The sequence below is a fragment of the Mixophyes fleayi genome, chromosome 12 (assembly GCF_038048845.1).
Source record: "Mixophyes fleayi isolate aMixFle1 chromosome 12, aMixFle1.hap1, whole genome shotgun sequence".
Taxonomy (NCBI): Eukaryota; Metazoa; Chordata; class Amphibia; order Anura; family Limnodynastidae; genus Mixophyes; species Mixophyes fleayi.
Window position 1 is genome coordinate 20,274,508 of NC_134413.1, and position 11,999 is coordinate 20,286,506.

General features: G+C 36.8%; 1 protein-coding gene across 2 annotated transcripts; it reads right to left on the bottom strand.

Annotated features, from left to right (window-relative positions):
* Window positions 1-994: 994 nt before the first annotated feature.
* On the bottom strand, window positions 995-10,361 carry AKAP5 (A-kinase anchoring protein 5). Of its 2 annotated transcripts, XM_075191841.1 has the most exons (3): window positions 9,982-10,361; window positions 5,303-5,481; window positions 995-2,979 (listed from the first exon to the last, which is right to left on the bottom strand). In XM_075191841.1, exon 3 carries the CDS (start codon window positions 2,827-2,829, stop codon window positions 1,282-1,284), a length of 1,548 nt encoding a protein of 515 aa, XP_075047942.1. In that variant the 5' UTR covers window positions 2,830-2,979; window positions 5,303-5,481; window positions 9,982-10,361; the 3' UTR covers window positions 995-1,281. The 2 variants fall into 2 exon arrangements, with proteins under 2 accessions (XP_075047942.1, XP_075047941.1); XM_075191840.1 differs by lacking the exon at window positions 5,303-5,481.
* Between the last annotated feature and the right edge of the window lie 1,638 nt (window positions 10,362-11,999).

The following is an 11,999-nucleotide window of genomic DNA, read 5'->3' on the forward strand; positions in this document are numbered from 1 at the left end:
CTTTGTTGTGTGAAGAAGCCTGTACCATGTGAGCTGCTTTATCTCGTATGGATCAATACACCCTACCGCCAGAGTCTCTAATCTGTATAGTAGAAGAAGAACAACCAGTGTGTGCTTAGCTTTATATAAAAGTATGCCTATTTTGAGCACACTTTTTTGTGTGGGATTGAATGGGACAGTAAAGTTGATTTGACGAGAACAGGTTTATATATAGTGTTTATCGGCCATTGTGAATTAATAGGTCTTGAGTTATTCACGGTGTAGCATTCATGACCTGCAGTATTAATTACCGTCTCAACCTGAATGGCGCTGGTTGAATAAACGGGAATCTGACAAAGACCCACTATGTATATGTAGATAGATATATATATATATATAGATCCACTTTGCAATTCACCTGTTGAAGAATCTATCAATCTATCTATCTCATATCTATTTATCAGCTCATTTCTCCAGCCCTTTTGAATACATTTATTTTTCGTTTTCCTTCAATACTACAGTGGCCATACATGAGATTCTCTCCTACAGGATGAATAAAAGACTTCTTATAAATGCTTCCTGTTCCATACTTCAAGGTCATTATGAATGTAAAAAGAGGTATTGTTGACCTCTGACAAAGCATATCCTTTTAAAGGCAACATGCATCTCAATGGGGATTCTTGGTCTGTAAACCCCCTAAAAACACAGACCTTGTTCTAAACTTTAAATCTAGGTGTTTCTCTTTTAATTTTTTATATCCAAGATGTTCTCTGTTTTCAACCTATAACTTATAATGTATTTGTGTCTCTTTGCAGCTGTTAAATCTGTATATGCTTTTTATGACTATATAACCTTGGCACCTAAGTAGACTGCTGAAAAATCAATAATTTATCTATTAAGAAAGTGTTGCTTTAATATATGATACTAAAATAAGTCATATTGAATTATTAAGTAATTTAATTTGTATGAAAGGAGCTAATATAATATATATATATATATATATATATATATATATATATATATATATATATATATATATATATATATATATCATAAAATAAATGTATAAAGTTATGAATGAATGAAATATAACCTATTTATCTAAATTGTATGTCATAATTAGAAGTTAAGGAGAGGTTAATCTAGAAACTGCAGACTATTTGGAGTATAACAAATACACCATTATAACAATTTCTAGACAATAAGTTGTCTAGTCTATTTGTATTTTAGAACCTGCAGTTAACTTTGAAGGCACAATTTATGAGAAGGTGATGGAACCTGGTGTTTTTTCCTTCTCTTTTTTCAAACATAGAATCTCTCAGAGTCTTTGCTTTGGGCATGATTAAGCAAAGCTCCCTCTTCCGCTAACTGTTGAATGGATGACTGTATAACTTTACTGACGAGAGAAGCTGCTGTTGACATTAAAAGCATTTCATATAGATCGGAGGTTGGATCCACGGTAGTGGAGACATCATTGATCAAAGAGATATCATTCAATCCATCTTCACCGTCCAGAAGGGACTTTGTGTTGTCTCTTATTTGGGCTTGTATCATATGTTTGTTATTATTATAGAGAGAGTCTTCATTCAGTTTAGGTCCCTCTGTTTCCTGGATAATTTGTATATCTTTTGAATCTGTATATGAAAGCCCTTGTTTTTCATTTGGGGATTGTGATGAACCTTTGCAAGCTATCAAATGATAGTCATTTGTTCTCTCTTCTGGAGAATTTACAGAGCTGATAACAGCATGCTCATTAATTGGATTAGGATCGAACTTTTTATCAGTGTTTTTTGGCTCTTGATCCAGGCTTGTCTCAAGTATTGTAGGTTTCTCTGAACAAATGTCAAGACTGCTACTGATTTTGCCATTTTCTACATCTAAAGATCTTTGAAGTTTGTATTTAACTGCCAAAGCTTTGTCACTCCTTTCACCATCAGACGCTGATTCTTCTCCGCAGGTTTCTGATAATTTTGTTGCACAGAGCGATTCTTCAGAAGGCAGTGTGATATTTGTAGACTTCTTTCCTCTGGAAAAGTTCATACATGGAATCCTGAGGTTGGAGAACCTTCCTGTTTTTGAAACCCTTTGGATGCAAGTAGTACTTGTGTTGGCTTCAAGGTGCCCACCACTCAGTTGGGATTGTCCTTTTAATGAGGAGTGCAATTTCCTTCTGCGAGTCACTAGACTCTTAAAAGTTGCCCACGATTTTCCCGTTGTCTGATCCTGTTGTAAACATTCATCTTGTTTTTTCACAACACAGGGAATGTCTTCTTGTACTAAGGATGGCAAGGTTTTATGTTCTGATTTGCAGTCATCATTGGACTCTGAAGACTTCCTAAGGGCTTTGCTTCTTTTTTTAAAACAGATTTTCAATGGCTTGTGTGAGTAACGCCCTTTCTTGTGTCGTGATTTTATGGACCTCTTGATTCCAGACTCACAGTTTTCTGGATTCAGCTCACTTGAGTTTTTCGTCTCTAAGGCAAAGGTGCCATCATCCAATTTGCGGAAGCTGAATTTTGCCTCCTTATTGGTATTAAGATTGTACGACTCAATAATCGATGAGGTGCAAGTAAACTCATTAGAGACCTCTTCAAAACCAAGAACCTCACACTTCTTTGCAACTACAATGGCAGTTTTCTTCTCGCTGTCTTTAAATTCCTTGGATAGATTGCACGGATTGCTTCGACTGTGTTTTCTTTTGTCTTTACCTTTTCTGAGGAACCCCATGGAAGAATAACCACTAATGTATTTGGCGGCCTGATCATTTTGCTTTTTTTCACACACTGATTGGGACTGAAGTTCCCCTTCTTCTTGAAATGAGTCAGAAGAAGTTGCTTTGCATTCTGACATTTTGGGATGATTGGATAGAAGTCCAGACTTCTAGCACATCTATATCAACTGTGGAGCCGCACTTTGCTTATAGGTTGTATACGTTCTCTCTTGCCGTTGTTTCTTTTCCATTCCAGAACTGGGGGTTTCAAGAATGAAATACAGCCACACCTGTAGACAGAGATAAAAGGCACAAATATTTTATAAATAATAACTTGCAGTTATCTTCAATATTATTAATTCTAAATGAGTTGATAGCTAGTATGTGTGTGTCAATATTTGGATAAATGGTATAAAAAAATGTAAACAAGCAACACATCAAAAAGGAATCTTATGGGAATATAAATAAACAACTTATGACTGCAGTTAAACATAAATACAGTGACATAAACTGGTGATAAAACAACCAATGCTAGATTAATAGGAATACCAGGGGGTAAATGTATCAATCTGCGGGTTCTTCAACACCCGCGTGTTCAGCCTCTTCCGCGATTAAATTTCAAGCGGCGCTGCATTGTAAAGGGTTAACTTCCCTTTACAATGCAGCGCCGCTTGAAATTTAATCGCGGAAGAGGCTGAACACGCGGGTGTTGAAGAACCCGCAGATTGATACATTTACCCCCTAGTCTTTATAGCATGGTTAGAATATAAAAGTAATCCTGTAGCATACACTCGGGCACCATTTAGTGGTCTAAACCAGTATTGATAAGAATGCAGGCTATTCCCTAGATATCAATGACATCATGTCCAATCAAAAATGCAGAGATCTGGCTTTGAGTCTAAGATACGTAGTCCTGCTGGGCACCAAGTTTCATATTCAGAGCTATATCTGGTGTAATATGTTATATGCAGAGCCATGTCTTGTTCATAGTCTAATATATGGAGTAATAGCTTGTGTCAAGTCTTAGATGGAGAACTTTATCTGGTGCCAGTTCTAATATCTACACTCACACCCATGCCCAGTGATTGATGCATTTCTTTAGCTGGTACACAGTCTAATAAACAAAGCCATACATGATTCCATGTCTAATATACAGAGCTATAACTTACACCAAGTATAATATTCGGATTCATCTTGGTGGCCAGATCTAAGATACAGAGGTATATCAGGTCCAAGTTTTATAGGTAGATCTATGTCTGGTGCCAAGTCTAATATGCAAAACAATACCTGGTGCCCAGTGTATTATGTTATGGCATTTTTATGTCATGTATAACCATACTTGGTGCCTAGTCTGATATACAGAGCCATACCCTTTATCAAGTCTGATACACAGAGCCTTATCTGGTACCAAGAGTAATATGTAGAACCATGTCTGATGCCCAGGATCGATGCCCTGATAATTCAGAGGAAAATGGAGTTAATGGAAATATTGGTGGGCCCAGGGCAAAGATCACATTAATAGCCCCTCCACACCACTATGCTAAACATAAGGGGTACCAAACTTAAAAAGCGAGTGCATTATGTTTTCTCCAGAGAGCAGAACAAGTGCAAACAAAAATGTAAAAAATGATTTCTGATTTATACTCTGTGTCACTGTTTTGCACTATTATTCAGAACCTAACAGTTATGGTGATATCTGTTTCCCCTCCCTGATTTCTTCCCTTCCTCCTCCTCTCCCCCTCCATTTGTTGGACTTATGTTTTTGCATTTTTGTTTTTGCAAAATTTGTAAAAAAAAAATCAATAAAAATCTTTTATTGTTAAAAAATATTTCCGCCAATACAAATTGTATGAGGATATTTTTAAAATATCGTATGTCTTTGATAAAGGGAAAATCAGAATTGCTAACACTCAGAATGGTGGTCCAACTTGATTTACGCTTACAGTCTGAACATAGACTTAGATGAGAAGGGCTAATATTAGGTGCAATGTTAAAGGGGGGTCATGAGTTCAATTCCTGACCATGGCCTTATCTGTGAGGAGTTTGTATGTTCTCCCTGTGTTTGCGTGGGTTTCCTCCGGGTGCTCCGGTTTCCTCCCACACTCCAAAAACATACTGGTAGGTTAATTGGCTGCTATCAAAATTGACCCTAGTCTCTCTCTGTGTGTATGTTAGGGAATTTAGATTGTAAGCTCCAATGGGGCAGGGACTGATGTGAATGAGTTCTCTGTACAGCGCTGCGGAATCGGTGGTGCTATATAAATAAATGGCGATGATGAAATACAACAGGATGAGGTCAGCAGGCTATTTTTTTAAGAGGAGAGAACATGGGGTCTCTCTTCTTTTACTGCACAAATTTTCCAGAGCATCCCAGGTTTTACAGATGTTTGTTCCTATGCTTCAAATTTGACCAACTATATAGTACATTTTGTTCTATCTATTCTTATTATCTGGACTGTTTGAGTTAATCATGTTAAGTTACTAATATTAACTTTAAGTTAATAAGAGCATCTTAGAAGCAAACAAATAATAATATAACTATCTTCAGTGAACATGCTATGCTGGCGGTTGTAGTACACAATGGTTATAGTACATTGCACAAGAATTACTTACATACACCATCCCAGCAGCTACCTGGAAATAATTTGAACATTTTGCCAATCGTGGGTCAACCAGGACCGGGATAAAAGTTCCTTCAGGGCCTCTTGTACTTAGGATCCATTGCTAAGAAGTTTATGGTGGGGCCCCTTTTCTGGTTGGCCCAGGGCAAATGCTTCTTTATTAAAATAAACCTAGAATACATCATTTTAAGCATACAGATTTTTTCGTACTGAAAATATAAAATACACATTAGAAATCTACAGTTAAGCAAATACTGTGAAAAAAGGAGGGATTTGAAAAACCGCACTGGGTATAATTATTACACACTGCCCATTGAAAATATTCTATAATAGGTGATATTCAAGACAAATGAATATCCTCTTGAAAGGTGTACCCTATGCAAAGAATTCAAATATAATCACAGAGAGGAAAGAAAGCAGTGTATCTAGAGGCACTCCAGCCTAGGAGCGAAACGTGCGTTGGCGTCTAGAAGCAATATTTAGAAGGAGTATTTAGAAGCAGTATTTAGAAGCAGTATTTCTTGAGGGCACTCGTTATGAACAACTTATAGCGCTAAATCACTGTATATTTCTGACAGGATATAATCATTATTTCTGTCTAATCTGATCAAAGGATCCTCAGCATCTGAAGGACCCTTTTTGTTCTAAGAATGGTATACTTTGCCACTATTGTCAACATTGAATTATACTAACGCTCCATGTATATATGTGCATATTCTATATAGCCCTAAGAGGTAATAGTGAGGCAATGCAATTTAATTGCATTTTTTAATCACGTTTTTTCACTATTTTAAATATATTTTTAACAATATTTCGCTCTTTTTCTTTCCATACATTTTTCTTATAGTTATTTAATAAAAGTTATGTTTCAATTTATACTGTCCTGGAGTGCCTCTAGATACACTGCTTTCTTTCCTCTCTGTGGTTAAGCAAATACTGTATTTTTATGTTGAATTCTTTCTAAAGGATGCCTCCATATGATCCACCAAATATGTCACATGCCGGGCGATCGGGCTGCGAACCTGATCCCCGGCAGAATTACCTTCCCATGCCGGATGGCCGTTCCGTCCCGGGCACCGCCCTCTTGGACTGGGGTCTACGCATGCGCAGACCCGTCCTATCTAAATCCTCTACTGCTCTCCTATTGGCAATCAAATTGGCTCCAAACTATAAAAGGCACCTCCTCTGGATGTTTGGTGCCTGTTCTATAAGTTACCTGCCGGTGCTAGATGTGGCTCCTTTCCTGTGTGGTCCCTGCTTGTCTGCAGAGCTGACTCTCTACACTCCATTCCTGTGTGGTAATCGGCTTGTCCGCAGAACCGACACTCTTTTCACTTCATTCCAGCTGTTCCTGCTGACTACAGGACTGGTACTTCCTAGTGTATCTGCCGCCAACCTGTTCGTCTGCAGAGCTGACTATCTACTCCTCGCTTCACCTTTCCAGCGGTAACCTGCCAGATTCAGGACTAACACTTCCTAGTGTATTTGCCGCCATCCCAGTGGTAACCTGATCGTCTGCAGAGCTGACTATCCACTCTACGCTTCCTTACTTACCATTCTGTCTGATCTCCCAAAGAGGTTTCGCTCGGTACTCCTAGTAGGGGCCGTGACCTGCGAGACAGACGCAGCTAAGGTCAAACCGCTCTGCGCTGTCCCTGGTGAATACCGTCTCCTCGTTAGACTCCGCCCCCTACTTGAGTACCACTAATCTGGGCAAACCTTAGGATTCGTATTCTGAAACCGTGACAAATATACATTAAAGGCCAGAGGGTGTGCTTCTTTACAGCACAGTTTACAATATGATAGATGTGCTGTGCAGCATGAAGCTAGGGCTTGTTCAGCACTATTTCATCCTACAACTTGACGTCAGCTAATATTGGTAAAAGCAGAGACAGCACTATGCATATGTCACAGCCACGGAGTAATATATGATTACTTGGAACCATTTCCAGAAACCAGGAAGGTTGTACAGCTGCCTCATTCCACAGCAATGAACTGATAATGTCCATGTGTTTTCCCTACATCTCAAGGTCACCTTGGCACAAATTGTATGGACTGTTGGATGAAGGGGGGGGGAATTATATTTGTATTATTATTATTATTATTATTATTATTATTATTATTTTACATACCAAAGATGCTGTGGAGAATAAAACAAATGTTATTGTTTTAAAAGTCATTTACAGTCAGATAGTGTTTTCCTGGAACATTGAACAGTAATTAAGGTAATCGTATTTATTTAGTGACATTTTAATTTCATTGATTTTATTTGCTCAGCAAATGGTAAAAACCTCTGCGTGAGCTACTTCCTATCAGCCATTAATCTATAATAATTGTGTGCACTGGTAATGTAGTAGATTTCAAAGTCACTGCTATATTACAATGGCTAATAATGGTGTCTCTGCAAGAACAATAGTTGCTATAGTTTTTATCTATGTATAGACAACACATTGCTAGCAATACAATTGCAAAATGTAACTGCAGCAGCTCTATGCCTATATATACAATATTTAGCAAGCAAGCAAAATGAATGTTTGCTGCAGCCTTAGTAAACAGCTATTGTCATGCTCATGAAAAAGATATTGGAGAAGAGTTTATAAGGGGTGAGTCTATTGACTCTATGTGCAGTTTCTAATTGGTCAGATCATGGTACCAAAAATTGCTGATGGCAATCATTTTAGCTTTTTATTTATGTATGTAATTCTGACAAGTATCAATCATCACCATCATCATCACCATTTATTCATATAGCGCCACTGATTCCGCAGCGCTGTACAGAGAACTCATTCACATGAGTTCCTGCCCCATTGGAGCTTACAGTCTAAATAAGTCAATAAGTCAAAATAGTGCTAGAGATCTAGAGAGGGGTCTGATAAGGGAAATACGGGTTCTAAATCTTTTTCAAATCAACTGATATCTTACATGCTATGTGTAGTTTAAGTAGTGGCATATTGTTACCGATCTATATTTCTTCCTTAATAAGTGGCAGAAATTTTACTTATTTTTTATTGATGTTAATTGTCAGCTATGTGTGGTACCCGTCCTCTTACGATTTCTATTTGTAGGCAGTATTAACACTGCAGATTATTATTATTATTATTATTATTATGGAACATAAATCGCTTTGGTCAGCATTATTGCTCCATTTATTATTAAATTCAATACCTATGTGAATAAGTGATATTTCTATAATAAAATTGTGTGTGTACTTGTGTATTTATTTGCTACAGAGTGAAGTTAATTAGTATGACACCCATATTTTCAAATACAAAATGTGACTGCGCTTTTGTTTGTTCAGTCCGTAAAATCTACACCCGGTTCCTTGTTTGTGTATAAATCGCCATTAACCTTGATAGGGATCTTCTGCCACAAACCTGTTACCCATTGAGTATAAGTATAATGAACTAAACAGCCTAATATTTCCTCTGCCACGAAAGGGACTGCATATTACATGAGTTCAGGTATTCCCATATCTCCAACTCACGCTGACATACTGGAAACTCGGAAAACTAAAACTGCACAGATAAAAAATGTAATCTGCTCTTTTTCTTCAAGTCATGTAACAGCTGAAGGTGACAGCCAGAGACACCTGAGGATGCTGAACCAGGACTACAAAATACACTGTCTGCACTTACACAGTAAATCTATCACTATTTAAGGTAATATGTGACATAATCAGATGTAAGTTAAAAAAAAAACTAAACTAAACTACAGCGCTCAAGGTATACTAGCTGTGTCCTAAGAATTGTTTAAAAAAAAACAGAACTGCCTGTCAAATTGAAATAAATATTATGTGAATATCACAGTAAATATATATACATTAAATAAACAAACATAATGTATACATTTTAAATCTAGATACTGAAGCCGACAAACAGAAAAACAGGTATCATGATTCTTTTATTGTTTTGTTATGTTTAGTTTTAGTCTACGTATCATTTCCTAGTTGACTTAATAGATATTACATTATGTACTAGGGTAGATTGCAAAAGATTTTCTGTCTTTAGAGTAGATCACCATATCCAAAAGTCTGGCCAACCCTGCTGTATACCAATGTAGAAGAAGCTCAGTATTTTCTTCTGTTGCTAGAATTTGTCAACACATATGTAATTCAATGGCACTAGCATACAGGCATTTAACTCTTCAATGACACAATGGTTTCAAAAACCAATAGAATACCATTCTATAGTAAATAGCGACTACACTATTTCTGCCCACCTTGCAAAAATTTAAATCCATCATGTGCTTAAAATGTTTTATTTAAATAATAGCATTTACAAAATAGTATTTTAACTATTTTATGACCACAAGGCTATGGATGGATTTGTGGTATCCCTCTAGAACATATGTGTCCATGAAGCAGTTAAACATTGTGTTTTTGTATTACAGATCTGATCATTGCTGTTTTATATAACCCACCTTGATTAATGCACATTGTGCATTATGTTACTTGCAGTTGTTTTTCATGCCTGCATTCACTGGTCCTATTCTTATATGGTCTATTATAAGTGTATAAAGCACCTATCTGCTGGAGTGTCCTGTCATCCTGGTATATCCTTGCAGCATTACATACTGTGCTAACACTATATGAAATTAGAACAATATGACAAATCCATTCAGTGCAGAAAACAGAGATGACAAAAGCTGAAGAAATGCACAAAATGTCATTACCTTGTTTTGTCTTTCCAACTTCCATATCTTAGTTCTCAGGCTGGATCTCTCTCATCCTCACACAACATGAGCTTCCTCCCCTCGTTTCTATCAGACAGGTTATGCTGCATTCAGAGCCAGATGAAGACTCCTACACACAGGCTTGCTATTGGTCATCACCATGGTAACCAAGTGATGGACAGCTCTATTTCACCACGACAAAATCAAAGTTGATAATAGTGAGCCCCCACAAGTAACAGAGTGGGCTGCAATTGTAGAAGAGAAAAGTGTGAAATTGCTTGGGAGTACATTTACACAGTAAATAGAAATTGAATCTGTTCTTTTAAAAACAAATAAATGAAATTGCCTATAAGAGAGACATTTATCCCTGTTCATAAAACGTCTTTGACAGGTGATTCATTGTAATAGGGTTGTTTACTGATGACTATATTAGCAAAACAACTGAAGACTGGGTGAAGCCATTCCTGCACATTTCTCCTTGAAAAGAACCTTGAGGATCGTAAACAAGATAGAATCGGTTAAGGTCATGCAAGAAAATTATGTCAGTTTCATGGCTCCAACTGTGGTCAGGGACATCTGTTGTGCTTCTAACCCAATGTAGGTCAAAATCAATGTTATAAATAGCAGCACACAGCTAATTACAGATAAATAACTTATTAGTTCTATAGTTAAACCAATTTTCTGTTTTAGTTTATTCTTATTTCTTCCTTTGTATTTGTCATATATAGATCTCAATGAATCTGATATACTATCCCTGTTGTACAACTTTGAATGGCTTCTGTAAAGGTGTTTCTAAGCCTGTACTTAGATATTATATCATACAGCCTGTGCATTGATATACACCCAAGTATCTAGAGTCCAGATGGTTCCTTTCTCTATGAATACATTTATAAAGGATTGTTTGTTGAAAAATAAAACACAATTACATGTTGAATTATATTGTGTCAAAATCAAGCATGTGAACTGAAAAAATGAGCACAAACCTCAGCGGGAGCCAGAAGGGGCGGCATTTACTACATATTACTATATATTTGTTAAGATTTTGGGAAAGCCTCTTTAACATTGGTGAGCATACATCACTGACTGTGTATGTTTTCATTACCTCTTCCGCTATGGTGATCAAGACTTATTGCACACCTGTCTCATTAATTTAGGTTGTTTTTCTATCCTGACCTGTTTGGACCTTTGGAGTTTAAAACTCTCTCCCGTTCTATGCATTCTTTGTCAGTGATAGAAGTTACTATGGACTCTGAACTCCTGAACAACCTGCTCTCTGTTACTGGTTTCTGCTTCAACTCTGACTCTGTACCTTGGCAAGCAGCACTACTACTCCAAGCTTTTGGCATCCAACTTATTTTGAAATCTTCTTTTAGTTCTGCAACTTGAACATAGAACTACTTATATGAAACAATTGTCTACAGGCTAGGAAATAAACCTTTCAACATCACTGTGCACAGAGGGGCTCTGAGCTCATCTCAGTTGCACTTAGACTTTTGCTGCCTTCATGTGATCAGGAATATTGGATATCCTCTATTTCCAGGATTGCATCTGAGTACTATTTTGCTACTATAAGAACTGTTATTATACTGTTTGAAGTACTACAGACTGCCAGTGTCTCTGAAGACCTTTACTGTTTATAGTTGTTTGAGACTACCATTACTAGTGACATTTTTCTGTGCTCATTAATCAGTTGCAAGCTGTGTTTCCTCTGTACCTGATCATTGGGTACTTTGGATGTTATTTACATATTCAAACTAGATCTTCACTCCTGCCTCTATCTTGCCTTGAATTACCTAATAGTATTTATTTTGTATTTAAACATGTATTTATATATATATATATATATATACATATATATATATATATATATATATAAGTTTGTGACTCTCCAATGCACCCTTACATGTACTGTGAGCAAGGTTCTAATTTGAGGTCTGCATTCTTCATTAGCCATCAATATTTGGGATCTGTTTTCTATACTAACCACTATTGTACAGGAAGGAGTGTGCTTTCCATAA